The sequence below is a fragment of the Phaethon lepturus genome, unplaced genomic scaffold, assembly GCF_000687285.1.
Source record: "Phaethon lepturus isolate BGI_N335 unplaced genomic scaffold, ASM68728v1 scaffold47121, whole genome shotgun sequence".
In the NCBI taxonomy this organism is placed as follows: Eukaryota; Metazoa; Chordata; class Aves; order Phaethontiformes; family Phaethontidae; genus Phaethon; species Phaethon lepturus.
Window position 1 is genome coordinate 16448 of NW_010516459.1, and position 20613 is coordinate 37060.

The following is a 20613-nucleotide window of genomic DNA, read 5'->3' on the forward strand; positions in this document are numbered from 1 at the left end:
GGGGTCCTAAGTTCTACAGCAATACAAATAATAAATAAAAAATAATAATACATAGTATATGATCAATAATACCTACTATATACCCTGTTTTTCAAAGACACACTGCACCCCAGCAAATACTTGAAAAAATATGGTAACAAAGTTACCAAAAGTTGCAAGACAAATGCAATTTGTTTGATGCAAATATTTAACCTTAAGGTTCAAGCGGCTGGGAAACTCATTAATGGTATCGCTTCACCAGCGCTGAAACGAAGACAGACCAGAGAGATGTAACCGGTTCATGCACAGCCTTGGGACTCTAGCAGAAACTGGGAGGAAACAGATGTGTAGGAGCCGAGGCGGTGAATCCATGAACAGCTTCTCATCTCCACCATCTATTTTCATGCTAAAAGGGACTACATATGGAAAGAGAATTCCAGTGGGTTTGTTTGTGTTGGTCTTTTCGTTTGGAAAAACAAATAAAAGGAAACATAAAGTAGACAAATTGTAATGAAACATTTCATATATTCCCTATGGCTATCTCATTTTTCCCAAATGACTGCTGCATGAAATTCAGAAATTAAAGACCGGGAGTTGAGAACAAAATTATAAATTAAAAAGGAGACATTTAAAAGAGAATTTCCTAAGCGTTTCATTCTTTCCCCACTCTACAGCAAGGAGAGCAAAAATACAATCCAAAAGAGGAGAGAAGTAGTCAGAGGGGATTAGAAAGTCCAGTCTTTCAGCTTGTCTCCCTTTTTGCTAATTTTTACACTAGGTTATTTAAGAAGCAGTAGATGTTCCGATAGAAAGCAGGCAGCAGCAAACACAGGCATCATCTCCTCCATCCAGCGAGGTCTGTGCAATCGCAGTCTCTTGCTCTGGGAAGGAAAGGTTTTCCTTCCCACACTTGTTACTGCCTTCCACATGTGGGAGAGGGGAGAAGCATCTGCCAGAGATTGGGGTCTGGCGTTTCGGAGGCTCCCCTCCCTCTGCCGGGCTAAAAGGAACTCAAGTATTCCAGTGCAACCTCGTATACAAATTTATACTGTTCCTGAAAGAGAGAACAGAAATCAGTGACATTAGGATACGAGTAACTTCTTCAGAGTCTCATTCTACAAGGTGCCAAAATTTGCCTCCTCCCTCTTTCTTATACCGTTTGGCAGGACCAGGAAAACATTAATTGTATTTCTATGTGATCCTGAACAAGCATTAGTAAGAGATGGTATCGTCAACGGAAGAGAAAAACACTCAAAAAGACAGCCACAGTACGGACTATTCATTATTTGCTTCAAGGCCTCATTGCACGCATTGCTCTTGAGGAAAGAATTCAGTGATCGATTGAGATGATTGAATTCAGGACAGTTTAATCTCCTTGGTTGCAGGGAGCAAGGCCTTGGGGTTGGGGCTGTTCTCCCTTCCCGGTTTCAAGGCATGTCACGGCATTAAGCACCGGGCTGCACACATGCAGAGGAGGACAAATCCCACGCCCTCCCCACAGCCATGGCGACAGCTACTTGGGGTTTAACCTCCCGGAGGCAGCTGGGCGTGGGAGACGCTGTTCATCACACTGCCAGGGCAGCTGTGCCCCCTCTGCTCAAGGAGAGCAGCCGTGGGACCAGACGATTCATTGCATGTGCTAAAATGGGGCTGATTTTAATTCTGATAGCTTCATGTTATGATTTGTTTTGATTCATATTGGGCTAAGCCATAAAATTAGACCCTATTGCAGCCTTTCAATACTTACAGGGGGCTTATAAGAAAGACGGCGACAGACTTTTTAGCAGGGCCTGTAGCGACAGGACAAGGGGTAACAGTTTTAAACTAAAAGAAGGTAGATCCAGACTAGATATAGGGAAGAAATTTTTGACAATGAGGCTGGTGAAGCACTGGCCAAGATTGCCCAGAGAGGTGGTAGATGCCCCATCCCTGGAAAAATCCCAGATCAGGGTGGAAGGGGCTCTGAGCAACCTGATGTATTTGAAGACGTCCCTGCTTATGGCAGGGGAGTTGGACTAGATGATCTCTGAAAGTCCCTTTCAACCCAAGCTATTCTATAATTGTATGATTCTAATTTTTTTAATCTATCTTAAATCCCTTCTGCATATTCTGGGTAGGATAAGAAGCAGGAAAAAAAGCTTACCAGTGACTCCACCATGTTGGATTTGTTATTCCGTAACGTTTTCACTATGTGGAACACATCAATGATATTTTGTTGTTGAATCATTTCACACACACTGCAGATGGCACAGAAGGTGCCGCTGCGTCCCCCACCATTCCTGGGTGCAGGAGAAAAGAGACAACAGGCGAAGCTAGGTGAGGCTGAGGGAACGGAGGAGAGCACCACTCACACAGAGCTTACATGCCACATAGACTAAAGAAAGGTCTGTAACATAAGGGCTGGTCAAGGACGTTCAAGGGTTTGTGAAAGTGAAGACCTGCAGGGCAGGAGACAGGGATGGAAGAGCTAAGCCGATCCCTGGCAGTGGTGGACAGGGAAGCCTCAGGGACCACAGTGCTGCTCCTCACTGCTCTGGGGCTCACAGCAGGACATGTGGCAGCACTGCTTTGGTTGTGTCTGGGCTCCAATCATGAGACCTGCCTACACAACAGAAAGTAGCAGAGCTTTTTCAGCTACTCCTCATCGCAATCAGTAAAATCTCTGGGCCAGGATGCTATAATGTAGTCCAATATTCCACTTGAAGTGTACTACAAATGCAATTTAACTTCATTTTCCCCAGCTGAAGCCTGGCAAACCACTGAATTCCCAGATCCATAATCAGTGCTCTTGAGACAGCATTTTGTGAGGTTACAGACATTTTCCAGTCCTACTTACAGGCAGTGGACAACAGTCCGTCCGTCTCTCCCATCATACTGTTCCTGCCACTTCTCCAACCTTCTGACTACCTTCAGGAGGGAGCGTTTGGAAGGAGGGGTGTCCCTGTACGCTGGCCAGCCGATGTACTGCAGGTGCTGAACTATGCGATATCCATCCTGAGGCTAAAACAAAGAGCATTTTCAAAATGCTAAATGGAGCGGGCCAGGAAGCAGAGAGATAAGTAACACACGGGGCACTGGTTACATGGCATCTTCCCTCTGGATTTTATAACATCAGTGTTAACATCCTCCACGCCGGATACCTGATATGGTGGGGAACCAAGGACTTTTCAGTCATCTGGATAACAATGATGACCTCAGATATTACAGAGCCAGGCAAAAACTAGGTGCATGGTATCCCTTGTTTTGTTTCCAGAGAGAATAAAATCTTGTCAAACTGTACAAATAGATCAAACATGTATTTCCTGGTTGCCTGTGCTGGAGATTAATTGTGCCATAAGAACTAATAGCAAAGAAGGACCTCAGAAAAATCTCTGGGGACTGTGGTAGGAAGGGATCCTCACAAAGATTTTAGCAGCAGCCATTGGTGTCAAACATAGATGGGTGCAGGGTGCTGCGAGTTCACAGCATCCACTCTGCCAGATATGCATTTACGAGCCAGATTCATCCTGAGAGTCACAGAGCCTTAGTTTTATTAGCTATATGAGTTCAAGGCTGTCCCTGGTTCACAGGCAGCTGGCCTGGGATGTAGGAAGGTGGGCATCTGATCTATCGATTTGTCTACTTGGACCACAAGGCTCACTGTGCAACACCACAACTGAACTGCTGCGCAGGCTCTGACCATACAGTCAGAGACAGACGTATTAAACAGCATGGAAACGTAATTTGTGGAGTCTGTTTTCATTTCTGGTTAGAAAAAATGAAAAAGGAACAAAAAAGGAGACATAATCAATCTGGGAAACAACTAATGAGAGAAAAAACCTCTACCAAAACCCTTTCCTGCAGCCCTGAAGTTTCCTTGCCAGGGTCCAGTGTGCAAATAGACTTTGTTCCCATCATTTCAGCTGTCCTGGGGCTGAGGGATACAAAGAGTTGCTTACAGAAATGGCAGTTACTTATTTATGGGAAAAAACATGGCAATTGGGAATCCCAGTCTAGCCAGTAAATGTTGCATGTCTTCAGAGACACTGCATAGTAGATGACAGATGGAGAGGTACTGACACTATTCCAGTTTATTTCGTATGATGCTGATGGTTTTATGTTGCCTACTAAGTGATTAATCGTTCTCAAATATACACAGAAAAATGCTTTCAATTTAAATACAGGTTTTCGGCTCATATCATCCACTTTCTACTTTTCGCCAAGAGTTTTTTATCAATACAGACTGATGCAATTGTTAATTAAAGGAAGTAGCTACTAAATTATACAGTAGAATTTTGTTCCTAGGTGAGAGATTCAGCATCTCTAAACCACAAGTCTTGGTCCTGCCTCTTCCTTATGCCAAAATATATTTTTGAGAATAAACAGGGAATCTGATACTTCACTGATCTTACCCTGGCCATGTTGCAGATGCGGAATATCCGGTTGATGATATCTTCATCAATGTCTGCTGAAACGAACTCTACTTGAATTGGGCCATAACAACAGGACGTCTTCTCTGGCCAGTACTGCATGCAGAGCTGGAGAAAAGGCCAAAAGAAATAGAAAGCACCTTAACTATCAACACGGAAACGCATGTTCAGTCTTCTTTCCTTTCAATTTATAACCAGCTCAAAACCCATAACCAATCTTGTATTACACGTATTTGCTCAGAGAAGACCTCCTAGCTCAGTAAAAAGTTTTTTTTTTTTCATATCATGAATATGAAGGAAAAAAAGAAATATATTTTAGAAGCTTGACTTCCTTACCCCCCCTCCCTTTTCTTTGTATGAACACAATTTGTAACTGATTGAATTCTGGGGTGTACAGGTACAGAAAAGGTGTCTAACAAATGAAGCTTCTGTGGGGGTACAGACTGAAAATTAACATTAAAAGATTAGTGTCTGTAGGTACAGAGGTTTGCTGTTAACGAGGAAACAGTACATGCACCAAGAAAATTAATCTTAATTCAAGCAAAGTGGAACTTCTTTCTTCTGTAAGATGACATTTTTAGCTTTCTGACTTTACCAGCGAGCAGGGGAGGGAGGATGAGTTTGCTGTGAGAACAACGAGAGCAACTCTGATTTCAGGGTGAACCACAGCTGAATCTCTGAAGTTTGTGAAGCAGGTTGGAAGTCTTTTTTCTGATGCTGCTATTACTGAATTGAAAGTACAAAAAACTCTCTATCCAGAAAAATTACAGTCTAATTTCAAATCCATCTGGAAATAGATCATGGTGAGAAAATATTTTGCATGAGTTCTCATTAACAGTTTCTGCTGAGATTGTGTTTCTTTCTTTTTTTTTTCTTCCTATTTTCAAGAGTAATTTTTCAGAAGTTTTGAAACCCCCAGATGCTCATTTGAACTTTATCTTAATCTTTTCAAGTTCAATCATTGCCAGTAATAATGTCAAGTGCGTGCATGGTACTGCATTAATTCTGTATTCCTGTTATTCCTTTGATCATATGGGATTGCAATTGGGTGGGATATTCATGCAATCTTTTGCATCTTTGCCCTTGTTAGTTTTTCAAGATAAAGCAAGCCAGCCAAGACCACGTAAGCAAGTCCTCCTTTGAAGGCTGTCTCTACTCTTCATTCAGACTTTCAAGCAGCCTACAGATCTCCTCATAAAGCACCTGTCCAATAAGCAAGAGATCTGAGCCAAGCAGGTGCTTTAGGAAAAAACCTCAAGTTGCACTGGAAAGAAGAAAAAGATTAAACCTTTCCTTAATATTGAAAATCTGTTCTTCATAAAGCAGGTCTGTGAACGACCATCTACCCAAATGTATATGTATATACAGTGCTTGAAATTGTCTGTTATGTTCTCTGACATCCATATGATTTTATTTGCACCTGTTCCCTGCATAGTGGGTTAAAGCTCATCTACCTATTTATTTTAACTCTTTGCCTCTCTACAGTTTAGGCACAGCTTTTATAAGCAATTTTTGTATTTGTGTTCTACTCAAGGAGATGAGTAACACACCCTGCTCATGCACACTAACGCTGTATCTGCAGGCAACTATACACCAACATTTTCATAGTACTTAGGGTACAGCACTTGGATTAAGCAATGATGAATAGCTAGATAAGTACAACATTGTCATACAATGACAGTGCAAGCACAATGTCGTTAAATTTTCTTTTCAGAAACCTCACTTTCTGCTGATCTGCTCGAGGGCAGGAAGGCTCTACAGAGGGATCTGGACAGGCTGGATCGATGGGCCGAGGCCAATTGTATGAGGTTCAACAGGGTTCAGTGTCCAGTCCTGCACTTGGGTCACAACAACCCCATGCAACGCTACAGGCTTGGGGAGGAGCAGCTGGAGAGCTGCCCGGTGGAAAGGGACCTGGGGGTGCTGGTTGACAGCCGTCTGAACATGAGCCGGCAGTGTGCCCAGGTGGCCAAGAAGGCCAACAGCGTCCTGGCCTGTATCAGCAATGGTGTGGCCAGCAGGAGTAGGGCAGGGATCGTGCCCCTGTACTCGGCACTGGTGAGGCTGCACCTCGAATCCTGTGTTCAGTGTTGGGCCCCTCCCTACAAGAAGGACATTGAGGTGCTGGAGCGTGTCCAGAGAAGGGCAACGGAGCTGGTAAGGGGTCTGGAGAATAAGACTTACAAGGAGCAGCTGAGGGAACTGGAGGTGTTCAGTTTGGAGAAGAGGAGGCTGAGGGGAGACCTTATCGCTCTCTACAACTACCTGAAAGGGGGTTGTGGTGAGGTGGGTGTCAGTCTCTTCTCACAAGTGACAAGTGATAGAATGAGAGGAAACGGCCTCAAGTTGTGCCAGAGGAAATTTAGATTGGATATTAGGAACAATTTCTTCACCAAAAGTGTTGCCAAGCACTGGAACAGGCTGCTCAGAGAAGTGGTGGAGTCACCATCCCTGGAGGGATTTAAAAGATGCATAGACGTGGTGCTTAGGGACATGGTTTAGTGGTGGACTTGGCAGTGTTAGGTTAACGGTTGACTCTATGATCTTAAAGGTCCTTTCCAACCTAAATGATTCTATGATATCAAACTGTCACACCTTGCCTTGAAAGTTTGTAAGATAGAAACTTTAAAATCACTCTTAACTTCCAGTGCTAGCTGGGTGTTTTTTGACATTGGCTGCAGACTCGAGCTAGGTGACACCAGCCTAAAGTAACCAAAGAGGCTTTATGCATTGCCAAATCTCCTTTTCTGAGCTTACAGACTCCCTCATGAAAACAAAACTCTGCTCAGAAAAAAAACAAAGCAGGTAAAGTCTTGTGCGGAAAGACAGTTGCAAGAATAACACTGGCTGAGTCTGATAGGTTTGTGTTTTCCAAGAACAAAGTGTGAGAAAGTGTGTCATTTCTAGAAAAAGCTGTGTTTTTCTTTAAAATGTCAGAAGAAAAGGAAAAGATTAAATTTGCCTCTGGATTCAATGCCAAGACACAGAATCAAGCAGGGTGAATTGGATAGGAGGCAACAAATGCACAGGACCTCCAGTTCCTTGCACAATGGTGGGACTCTGTGGGTCACCAAGAGCACCCACTCATGAGCAGAGCTCTTACTGCAGCTGGAAATGAAATCCCATAGTGTTCACCCTGAAGGGAGATCCCCTCAATGAAAGGTGTGACTGCTTTCTCCTTTACCATCAAAATAGAGATGAATAATCTCACTGCCTTCAAGTGTGGTAAGATTTTGAAGACAGAGAAGAGACAAATGAAAAATTAATCCATGAAGTACCAGCTACTTGAGGGTTCCTCTCCTCTTGTTTAACAAGTGCTGTAATGGGTGAATTAGCCATGCCAAATGTACTCTTCACACAAATTGCATGATTATGCCTTTTTGAAAGCTGTTATCTTCTGCCACTCATCAGCAAGGTGGCTGGAAATGCTTGTACAGGAGGAACTGCAACAGCTCCTCCCCTGGCTAGCTCAACTCCTGAAAATAATGGTGTGTTTAGTATCCAAGAAACCGACATACATGACGCTAGAAAGGTAAAAAAAAAACCCAAAAAACAGAGCACAATGTGCTTCTCCAGAAACAGTGCAAACCACCCTTCTCGGCATCACACAGTTGCATTAGAAATCTCAGGGAAAAGACCCTTTGAACGATTTCAGCATCTCTCTTGGTTATATCCTTTTGGAAATGCCATGTGAACAGGCAAGCATGAAGCACACTGGCGTTGTGGTAGGGAACATTTTTCTGAACCAAAGACAGACAAAACTCTGAAAGGGAAGAAATCGGGTTTGGTAGGAAGATTTAGGCCCACAAACACAACGTATTCAGATATCCCTGTTAACTGCAGTAAGAATTAGCTGCCTCAGTAGGAGCCAAGCATGTGGACTTATTCTTCATTATAACCCAAAACATTACCTACTAGTTTCAGTTCCCCTTCATTAATTTACTGCATGGTGGGGGGGAGCACAAGAAAATGGCAGCAGAAATACTCTTAAAACCATCTGGATTTGAGTGGAACGCTGCATGACAGAAATGATGAAAAATCACCTACCTGTGCTGCATCCATCTCGTTCAGCATCACAACAGAGGAGCAGTTATAATCAAACACCAGCCTCCAGAAGTCTGCTATGGTGTTGGGCAAAGGGTGCTGGGTTACAATAAAGGCAGCAGGTTGCTTGTGGCTCTAACAAAAGAATAAGATTAGTTAAAAAAAAAATTCAATCAACTTTCATTCAAATGAATATTATACCCAGGAGGCTATGGCTAGGCAATCTGAGCCATTTAACCAGATTATACAAATCACATATCCTTCTCCTTGTTATCGCTCTGCAATGAATGAATGTCTCATAATGGGATTCTTTTGCTCCCAATGAAGACATTTCATTAAAGAAGTGTCACAAGAGCAGAGATTACCCAAATCAATTATTTATATTTTGAGACTCAGCAAATAATACTAATTCTACTATTACTACTACTACTACCACCAGTAATATTAATAATTGTAAAGAAAACAGCTGGAAGCAAATGCTATCCTTCTTGCTGCAATGGATTCTAGGAATTATGGAAGGGATTAGCCCTCCGTCTGCTCTTGCTCCCTGGTGATGCAGTGCTACAGAGGTGGCACGTTCGGATCCCAGCCTTCCTTTAAGAGCTTGTGGGGCAATATTCAGAGCCTGCGATGCTGACATTTAATTTCTGGTGCTATTGTTTCACCTCAAAAAAGCCCTCTAACCTCAGTCTCATCGTTCAATTGTTTTAGGGGAAGGTGAGGGACAGTATTTCTCTTTTCTTCTTAACAAACCATTTTGCAGATGCAAACATGGCCTTCCAGTGATTGAGGAAAGAACAGGAAAGATCCTAAGGTCTATTTACTTGAAAGGGACAGAGGACATGAAGAGGAAAGGTCAAGAGTCTCAAAATATGTTGGGGGGGAATTCTCCCCCTCTGTGGGCAATAGTAGCCCTCTGGCTGTATTCCCAAAAGCTAACTCAAGGCAGAAGAGGCCGGTTTTTAATGTTCTGCAGCCAACAGGCTGAGACAGTCTCCAGCAGAGTTTTAGCTGGGTGCCCAGACCGAGTGCCTCACCCCTGAGGGCGGATTCAAACGGCGTTCTGTGTCTAAGGTTAGTTCTGGTGAACTCAGCCTACAGCAGTCTGCCAGGCTGCCTTCCTGGGACAGTTCATGCTTCCAAACCCAGGCTCTAACCCATTCAAGGTTACCAGCATCCTCTTCCTGCTGTAGCACTTCTTTCATCATAGCTTTCATGTAATACACAAAGCAAGCTGCAAGTCAAATAAGATTTGGGGGATGTTTAAAAAAAATAATGAGATAAACATGAGAAATCTGTAAATAAAATGGTCAGCGCTGGGACTGTGATGTCAAATGCTCCCCAGCACATGCTTGTCTTCACAGAACGAAAGAACTAATGATAGTTCGAGGCCATATGGGATGGATGATCTCTTGTAAGAGTCCATGCTCAGTACAAGACTGCAGTTATGAAGGTACTACAAAAGACAAAGGATTTGCAAGGTCTGTCCTCAACAGGAATAATGAAAATGTGGGATTTTGGCTGTTCCCCTCTGTTTGTTTTTTTGGGGTTTTTTTTTTTTTTGGTCACAAAATCTGCCATTTCCTCTATAAAAAGACAAAGCAGAGCCAGAGAACATGATAGTGGCAGACTTTCAGTGTCAGATGAAAAATTCCTTTTTTGCAAAAAATTTTAAACTGCAGGAATTTTGGGGGGAAGGATACAAGTACTAGCAAAGTCATTTGAGGTAATGAGGGCTGAAATGTGCAAACACATTCCCAGTCGGTCACAAAATCTGCCATTTCCTCTATAAAAAGACAAAGCAGAGCCAGAGAACATGATAGTGGCAGACTTTCAGTGTCAGATGAAAAATTCCTTTTTTGCAAAAAATTTTAAACTGCAGGAATTTTGGGGGGAAGGATACAAGTACTAGCAAAGTCATTTGAGGTAATGAGGGCTGAAATGTGCAAACACATTCCCAGTCCCTAAGAAACCAGAGAAGAATAGATTGTGCTTCTGCAGATTTGCCAAAGCACAAAACACACTTTAAAGAAAAAAAAAGAGTTTCCTTAGGCATATTTGCAATGAAAACTTCACAATCTTTCTGAAAAAAAATCTAAAATTAATTCCATGATCATTTGACTTAAGCTCTTAAATGCAATAGTATCACTGTTCCCCAAAGACTGAAAGAACAGACAAAATTAAAAAAGACTGACCCCAACCTTACTAGGGAAAAAATGATGACATTTCACCCTAGATCATATTTACACATACTCCAAATAATTAGTGGCTTTAAAGACATTTCTGTTCAAAGGCAGTTAGGCACCACAGCAGAAAGAAACCATCAACATAATTCACCCTATACAAATGATCTATGCCGTGAGATTTTAGCCTACAAACAAAGCAAGGGAAAATGCCTTCAGACAGATTCACATCAGTTTAACTCATGTCCTTCAGCCTCAAAGTATTTTGCACATCTGATCCTTGTACTCCCATACTCTTAATTGCATAAACTTACATAAATCACTCGCTCCGCACTGCAAACTATTGTTTTCAAAGAGCTGACCTGGCAAACATTTCATTACCAATTCATATAACAACCAACGTATGGGAAGAGTTGTCCCACCACTTCCTTATCCATCTGCCTTTCTACAGTACAGCCTCAGACTGCATGCTCCTGAACTTCTTTGTCAAAAGTTTTCCACCAATGTGAGGCAGAACTACAATGGTAGTGTGATAATCATAGTCTAGGTGACACATTTCTGTGTGCCTTTGCCCAGTTTGGAGATGTCAGACCCTGAAACTGCAGTTAAAAACAGTTTTGTCCTTCAGATCTCTTTCTCCCAGAAAAAAAGTTATCCTGAGAACGAATAAACTCGATGCAGACTAGGACAGTGCAGTGCTGCTTACATCCATGAGTGCAGCATTGATGTAGTTACTTGATTCGCCATCCACGGAGATGAGGAACGGCAGGCACCGGTCCAAGGGCAACACATCCATGCAGCGGTTCTTGTCATGGTTCCTTGGCAAAAGACCGATGCTGCAATCTTCTGGCCGAACACGCGGTGTCACAATATTGAGAGTCTGTGAAGGAGGGAGGGAAGAAGGGAAAGAAATACAGAAGCAGGCTGAGTGTCTTTGAATTTACTTCCGAGAAGGATGCCATCTGCACGATACGTTTATTTTAAATGTACTTAGTCTAGCAGATCTTTGGGATTCCAGAGAATGAAAAAGAAGGAGCTCATTGCTGTTATAATACATTGCATTTTGCGCATCGTCCTGAGGTGTTCTTCCGAACACTGTAAGCTCCAGCAGAAATTGAGGGCAGTACACACCTACTAGCAATTTCCAGCTCTAAAACTTGCAGCAGTTAGGTAACATTTCTGTTCTTTCCTAGAGGTTGGAAATAGCTGTCACAGGTACAAGTTGCAGCTTTGACCCGGTCATGGAGTGAAACCTCCTTGTGTTTCTACCATCCCTAGGGTGGAAGAACACATCCTTCTCCCTCTTCAAGTGGATCCTGTGCAGATCCCTGGCTCTCCTAGCAGGTCAGACTGGGTTCAAATCCTCTGGTGATTGATTCCTAAGTCAAACTATCGATTTATCTTAACAATGCATATAAAAACTGGAAAATTTTTTTTTAAATTTTTAAACTGGAAAATCTATTTGTTTCATATATTATATTTAGGTTGCTACTTTCCTTTTGGAGTGACACATAGGATGCTTCACTTACATAGTCGTACCTTATCTCTGGGGTCTTGCTGTCAGTCTTTTACCATTATCTGTCTTTCCAACAGTTTGACAGACTGTATTTCTTTAAATATAACTTTCTTTTGTGTTATCCATTGCGGAGGCCTCCTGGCAAACCAGTACAGATTGGTCAGCAAGGATCAAAAATAGCAAGTCAAAGTGAACGCATCTTAACACTGTCGCTTAAGTCATGGTAGATCAGTGGCTATCTGATGTCATTCTACTTTCACTTGTTATGTGTCCTCTTCCTGAGCAAAACCCATGCAGTCATACAGTGAACTCCTTTGCAGCCATCAGAGGAGCACAAAATATTTAGAGGACAAAAATTCTTACAAAGAGCTTGACTTCTGCCACAGAGAGGTTATGAATGGAGAAAAGAGGAGGGTCAAGCAATCAAAGGTAAAGGAATGTGTCAAAGTGTAAAATTTGAAATAATACAGTTGCTCTAAATCATGCAGGATCTACATAAAAGTCCCTTTGCCTAGAGATGGAAAGCAGGTAGTCTGGCTGGGGAAGCAACATGAAATCTCAGATCTCTGAGTGCAGATAAATAGGCAGGTGACTTGTTAGTGATTTACTCCTATCTATTTATGCCCTTTCCCTCTCTCTCTCATTTTTCTACTCATTCAGATTACAAAAACTCTCCAGAATGAGCTTTTGCATGTTCAGACAACATGTAGTGCATGAGAAATTCACGGCCTTACCTGATAGCCACTGGGACCTAAATAATACAAATTGTACCAACAGATCTATAGTTAGATCAACTGGTTCATAAAGATTGTAGGAAAAGATACCATCTTTTGCATTAAATCCAGACAATTAGGGCTGAAGAATCCTGTAAAAATAAGATTCTACAACTAGGCAGAGAATGAACGCCTTACGCAAGAAGTTGCCAGCCCCTGGCAGCTCAAAAGAACAAGCACACAGGTGACAAATCTCATCTCATACGACGACAAAGTAAGCCCAGCAAGCGGTGACTTTCTTTTTAATAGCATAACAGCATTTGATGAAGTTAGGCTTTGGTTCCTCCACGCCAAACATCCGGAACCAGAAACACTTCTACAGATCTGATATCACCTGATAAAACCAGATCTTTTTTAAACTGTACCGTCATCAATTGGGGTCTACATTCTTTATCTCACTGTACCAACCCTGATGATTCCCTGTAAGTTTTCAGATAAAAACAGCGCATTCTCCCTTTGTGTAGAGAGGGAGGAAAAGAGGCATCTGGCTCAGACTGGGGCTCCTCGAAAATGTTCTGCTGCAAACGATACTTTGATGGGAAAGGGGATGAAAACACATTTCCTACAATTAAAGGAATCTCCACCTTTTAAGAACGGTCTTGGTGTCTCTCTCTTTCGCGTCAAACTCACCTTGCGCCAGGTTTCCCACATTATTATGTTTTTGCCATACATGGGTGTTGGCCGAAAATCCTAAAGGGATTTACAGATATATGGGGAATAAGACTGGAAAGCTTAGTTCACTGTTCTGCAGGGTGAATTCTCTATTGTGCAAGAGATGCAACCGCACAGGGCTTGTGGCTTGTGTGTCTCGAGCCCATTTATTAGGGTGAGGTAAGCAATGGTGATGACAAAAAGTGGCAGGGTCCCCATTTCATCGCTTGCCCCAGGCAAACCGCACTACTCTAACACTTGTGAGTTTTCCTATATTCCAGTTCTCACCACCAGGTACTTGGCAAAACATATGTAGTGAACTGGGGGATTCAGTTAATAGAAAATTAGTAATAGATACAGTAATGCTCATACAGCTCACTTTCTCCTTTGTCTGGAAGGATGTCAACAAGTTGATTGTCAAGACTTCAAGCAGCATATGAGCCACAAGAATGGATAATAAGGGACCTTGAGGCATAAATGTTTCTGCATAAATTACAGAAGTAAATGAACAACAGAATATTTGTGGAAATGAGAAGTACAACATTATCTGCAAAAATTACTACCCTTGCTCTACTGAAGTGATGGGGAATTTTTTCCTTGCCAAAAGCTGAAAAGACCGTACTTAAAAACAAATCTCTGCCTAATCCAGTAGTAAAACAACAAAAACCAGCTGAAATCAGACATCGACTCAGTGTCCCCCTTCTCTGTTCTGTTGGAAATCGTAGAATAACATGTAGAACTTGATTAAACACCTTCAATACACAACTGCAATGACCAAGACATATGAAATTACCTGAAACTCATCTTTTATCTGGCTGGAATTGGTCTGCGGATCTAGTCTGCTGATGTTGTAATATATGGATCTGAACTCACAAACTGGAATGGCCGTGTTGCCGCAGAGACATGCCTCCAAAATGGCATCATGGACAAATACATACTGTTCCTGCATAGGGGAGGGGATAAGATATTAAAATCATATTTTCAATATAGCTCATGAAATATCACAAGCTTTTTTTTTTTTTCTCTGAAAACATGCCCAATATGCATATTTGGCTCTGTTTCATGTGGAGACAAATTACACAGTGTGCTATGTGACAGCTTTGTGAGCATATTTCATCCATCATTGAACGTGAGGTCTCATGTATTCATTTCAAATTTACAAGTAAAATGGGAAGTCACCACTCTCAGGAACGCCAGGACAAAGTGGGGGTGGGCTGAGGAGGAAATCAGGGTGTAAAGCTTTTCTGTTCACAACCACAAGGCAATGGTCAGGAATGGATTGTTCTTTGGACCTGTGATAACACCAGAGAAACAACTGTACTAACAGGTCTGCTCCATTTGTCTCTTCAAACCCCTGGACTCTTGGTATTCTGGGCAAAGAACTAAATATGGGAAGTCCAACAAAGTTAAAAGCCCTTCTTTGTTCCAGGCTATTGTCCTGTCCCTCAGGAGGGGAAGGCATTGAAGCACATACATAAAACCTGTGCAGCAGGATAACAGTTCCATGGAAGTTTGTGCAGCTGCTACATGATGAAGCAGCTTGCTTAGTCAGCACCCAAAGCTTGAACCAAGGATGTTTCATTTGTTTAGCTTGCAATTGATACAAACTACATACTATTCAAGTCTGCAAAATATATATGAATGAGTCATGAGAGGATTCAGGAGCTAGAGCTAGTTTTTTTTCTATTGTGAGAATAAAATTAATCAGCAATGCTAAGACTTAAAGTTTAAGGTTTGCCCTCCTGTCTTGGAGGCCCCGAATAGCTGCCAGTGAATGTGATTCGGTGCACATCTGGTCATGTTTAGCCACCGAAAGTTCTGTATAATCACATCACAGAGGAAGTAAGTGTTGACTTAATGAATTGCTGGGCTCCTGTTGAGCAGAGAAGCTGACAAGAAAGCTTCATCATAAGAGGAGACCTGTTGGCACCTACCTCCGTCTGCACCAAATTGACCCTTTGGGATCGTAGCTCTCGCACACAGTTGAATATATCCACCACGCCTTCGTTCTCTGCCATGTCAAGCATGATGTCGATGGCAATAAAGCACCCTGTTCTCCCAGCCCCAGCGCTAAAAAAAGAAGAAAAAAAAAAAAAAAAGAGGGTCTGCATGATCAAGGGACCATTGAAGGGCAGGGCTTTATGGAGGAGAAAAGAACTGTATCACAGACACAGTTGTCTTCTCTTGGAAGCTGCTCCCCTCTCCCTAATGGGCTGATTTTTGTCTGTAGCTAAATTAGCTTAGGATTTAAGAGAATGAGGTGAAATAATATTTCTTGAAAGGGAAATGGACCCAGGTAGAAGGAAAAAAAAAAGCTTTGTGTTCTTGAACATCAACAAAAATTTACCCTAAAAAACCCTCTAAATTACTGTAAAAATTAAATTACTCTAAAAAAATCATTATGATTTTACAGGTCGGTTCACCTGAACACCTCTCATCACACAAGCTGTGGGAAAGCAGCCTCCAGGTTGCAAATAGACACAATTCCAGGAATTTTCTTCCATGAGGCTCTTTAAAAGGCATGCATACGTTTATTCAAGTGGGCATGATGAAAGGGGCTCAGTCCTCCACCTCAAACATTTCTTTTCCCTTTTTAATCAAGGGTTTGGGTCCTGAGGAAGGTGATGTCAAGTTGTGGACTGTAATATTATGGAGAAAAGAGCTCGAGGCTACTCAAAACCTTCAGTTCAGAGCTCCCCGCTGCTTGCGAGAATTGGACCATCTCCTGCAAAACTGTGTTGTCATTGTGTCCCCTCCTTCCCTCCTGGGAAATCATCCAAGCTGTTTAGGTGTGAAGGATAGAGAGAGGAGAACGTCTCTTCACATTACTCCAAAGGAAGAAAGAAAACTCAGCTCATATCAGTGAAACTTCAGCTGCATGAAAACTCCAGCAGAGCCGAAAGCAAGGAGATATGAATGACCATAAATTAATGGACCAGATTAATCAACTGCTGAATAGAGAGAAGATATTTTTCATTTGCACAATTTTAATGAATAAGTGGCATTTCCTCTCCCTTTATCTCTCAGCTTTTCAGAATTTTAACAAATAGTTATAACATTTCTATATTTAGAGGATCCTGGCACTTCATAAATATCGAACAGTGATATTATCCAGCCAGGCATCGGTAGGGAGATTTTGGTAATTACCACGTAAAGCAAGTCATTAAAATTCAAAAGCAGATAAATAACGGAAAGGAAATGGCATTTATTCATTAAAACGTGAAGGATGAAAAAATTTCTCCTTGCTTTCCGGGTGACAATGAATCAGGTTCAGGCTCCTTCCAGGGCCATACCCATGTCATGGCACCAAGGTAGCAAATTCAGGCCCTGAGCTCTGAAGGAATTATCTTCTGCCAGCTCCTCAGGCTTAGCTGTATTTTATTGTAAAACTGATTCATTGCTTGCTAAAAAACAACACAACAAAACATAACACCCCACCAACCCCAAACAGTTTTAAAAAGGTAAGATTTAATTTATTTTCCTCTTTAAACTGGTTGTGGGAGGTATTCTTTCTCTCTTCTTGATCACACAGCATGGCATTTAGAGGTAATTGCCTCCGGAATCATTAGCGGTGAGATTTTGGGATAGCCAGCTCTGGTCTCTAGCCCTGTGCTCCAGCCACGTCTCCTTTATTGAACACATGCCCCGAGCGCTGCAGAAGTAGCTGCTACAAACCCAAACTCTGGTTTTGTAGCAATGTCCTTCCTCGCATTTGAAGTCGTCTAACGGGTGCCAGCCTGTGCGTGTGCCGCTGCTCCCCCACCACCAGCAGCATGCCTGATCACACCTCCAACTGTCCGTCCTTCATGTCAGGGACGCTCTCCTACATATTCATACAGTGCCTTCCCATTCCAGCTCCCGGGCTTCGAGGAGGCCAAGCTGGACAACGCTGCCATCCAGACCAACATTTCGGATAAGACTATTGATGCTGGTACAAAACTGAACTGCAGCGCATGTGGGTACAGAAAAGCAGAGTTACTTTAAAATTCCCTGTCTTTTTGTACACATTGTCCCTTCTGCCACGTGAGGTTTGTTGTAGATAACAACTGGAATGGCTGTCCCAGATATTTACCATTTTCCCAGCTCTGCTACAAGCATCTAAAAGAGTATAGGCCACCAGAGAGCCTTCCACATTTGAACGGCCCTCTCTGACCTACTTATGTCCAATTCACGCCAGCTAAGCTCCACAGCTGCCACTTTAGAAAAGAAAAGCAAATTCCACTTTGTTTCCTGGTGAGGCCCACAAATTATACTCTTAAAGACACAAAACGTAGTTGATTGTTGCCAGACGACAAGAGAACAGGAAAAAAGATGAAAAGGCTGGTGGAGGAAAGGCTGAGACAAAGAGCTCGCATACCTGCAGTGCACAACAACGGGTCCTGCTTCTGGGGGATTGAGAAACTTCACTTGCCGAACGAAGCCCAGGAGGCCTGTGGCGTAGCAAGGAACCCCGTGGTCGGGCCAGCTGGTGAAGTGGAACTGCCGAATCTCTCGGATCTCATGGTAGCCTTTCTGAGGAGACAACACAGCCTCTATTTTTCTTCCATCAGACCACAATCAGCACATTCTGACCATTGCTCCTTTCCCTCATGCAGAGGGAGGAACAAGCATTTAGCTCTCAGTAGACGCAGAAACGTGTCCTGTGCCGCCCTCCACTCCGAGACATGTCAAGCTGAAGTCCAAGCACAAATGAAGGGGGTAGCACACAACTGATGACTATGAAGCTAAATGCCAGCTCCCAATTCAAACTTGTGGTCTTAAGAGTTCAAACCCAGCTGATGAGGAACTTTACAGCGTGACTTCAGTCCCAGCACACCATGGCTGCTCTTACCCAGCCTCCTTTGGTGTCATTGTCATAAATGAAGTCACTCTTAAATCCCTTCTGAGGTGTTGAAGCAACAGCTTGGGGAACAAACACCTACAGAGTGGGCATGCCCCAGGCAACAGTAGATTTTCTGCCATGTCCTGCCAAAAAATCTCAGTTTGAGATTACAGCTGGTGGTGAAAAAGGCAGAAACCGGTACCCAAACCCATCACTCAGCCTTTCTGGTGAAACCAAGTTACTGGTAAGTGAAAATTGACACCATCTGTATATGCCCTGCAAAGGGTAACACAGAAGTGTCAGTTAGCTGTGACATTTTATCGTCATTTTATCGTTTATATGTGACATTCCACCTATCAAATACATAGGTGGAATCCAGCAGCAGGTCCTCAACCTGTCAGATTTTGGCATTAGCATATCTTACCAAGTTTTTCTCTGATTTAATGAAATATGGAGCTGATGTATTAGAAAACTGGAACAATAATCCCAGTGTGACTGAAGTTCATTTAGCAGGAATTTTTGAAAAGCTTTAAAACCACTTATCAAATGTTTAGAGAGTAATTTGGACAGACCTGGACTAGTCTGACACTTAGACTTCCAATTTCTAATTACACGTAACAAAAATCTTCCAAATCATGCCGATTTGGGGATAATTTTTATACTCTTGCCTTTATTATATTTTTACTTCTGTTGAAAGGGGACCCTACCTGGCATCCATTTTAACTGATACCTTCTTTCATCTGTAATTTGCCACTGTGAAACACAACAATTATTATTCCTGGCATACTATCAACGATCTGCTGGCTTTTGAATGCATTTAAACTTCATGCACTGTGGATTCTACTGTTGTGGCTACATCAAGATGTTAATTTAAAATCATTTCTCCAAAATAGGAATCTCTGACAAAAATTTAGGTTTCTGAAGTGAAACCTGTCCAAATAGTAACAGGATATGTCTCCCAGAGTTCACATTTCTGAATACAAATTAAGTGTTGGATCAAAATTTCCACTGATTGAAGATTTCCTTACCTTTTGTACAGTAAATGTGCGTATGACATACTCTGCCAACGGTTCTGTCTCAATTAATGTGACTTTAATATCTCCATAGACCTCTGTGTCATCTGGCCAGTATCGAACACACTTTACCTGCGGGGAAGAAAGAAAACATTGAGAAGAACTAACTCAAGTTGAGTCAGAGACCACCTACATTGTACTCCACTTTCAAGCTGAAGCCAATGTAAACTGGGCTTTCTTCTGATGTACAGATCTTGTCAAAATTAAATGTATGAATTAGAACAAAATTCCTTTACCATATATAGAAACAACAGGGAGGATTTTCTTTCCGGGTTCCTCTGTTGTGAATGCAACTAAAAAAGATGCATTTAGCTTTTCTTCTTTAAGACAGTCTTCCTTAAATTTCCATGCAAGCCCTGACCATATAGCAGGCTTACAGACTACCTGGCAGTCACTACCATCAACCCCTTTGAGAAAAATCTGTGCTTTTGCTATTGCTACTGTGACTCTGAACTCTCTGTTTAGCCAAAGAATTTCAGTTCATAGGGATTGTGAGATACTTGTTGATATATTAAATTTGTCTGACTCTAAGCTGTCCTTATCAGATGTGGACACAAATTGGACATTTTACCAGCTGTGACAGGCCTCAGCTAAGGCTCCAGAAAGAAATCTCCTGATCACGTAAACATATCCCAAACTTAGCCACTTCCAGAAGCCACTTACAAAATATAATTCAAGCCAAGGTTGTGAAGCTCTAGAAGGGATATTCAGGTTAACAAAGACTATCAAATTATTAAATGCTTAGGCATGAAAGAGTGGAACAGCACCTTAAAGCTGAAGCAATTAGCTATTGCAAAGCGGGTTTCACGTTCCAGTTCCAGTCATAATTGGATGGAGTTTTTTAATATTAAATATGATTAATGTAGGTTTGTTGGGTTTTATTTTGTTTTTTTTTACACAGGGGCATTTATGTCAAACTAAACTGTCAGTAAAAGGTAAAATAGAAGAAATTTGCTGGAATCAGCTGGCATTCAACCATGAGATCTCAAGGAAATCAAATACAAAGCATCTGAATTACTAATAGCTGTGAGCAAATGTGGCGGGCTGACGCTGGCTGGACGCCCGGTGCCCACCAAAGCTGCTCTATCACTCCCCTCCTCAGCTGGGCAGGGAAGAGAAAACATAGCGAAAGGCTCGTGGGTTGAGATAAGGAGAGGGAGAGA

General features: G+C 42.2%; 1 protein-coding gene across 1 annotated transcript; it reads right to left on the minus strand.

Annotated features, from left to right (window-relative positions):
- Positions 1–439: 439 nt before the first annotated feature.
- On the minus strand, positions 440–19522 carry LOC104627722 (receptor-type tyrosine-protein phosphatase T; the record flags this gene model as incomplete). The annotated part of the gene is made up of 10 exons (XM_010296062.1): positions 440–1033; positions 2123–2258; positions 2816–2979; positions 4371–4496; positions 8436–8567; positions 11322–11495; positions 14349–14498; positions 15490–15625; positions 17913–18067; positions 19406–19522. Coding segments are annotated over 10 exons (1344 nt in total), but the record flags the coding sequence as incomplete, so codon positions are not given.
- Between the last annotated feature and the right edge of the window lie 1091 nt (positions 19523–20613).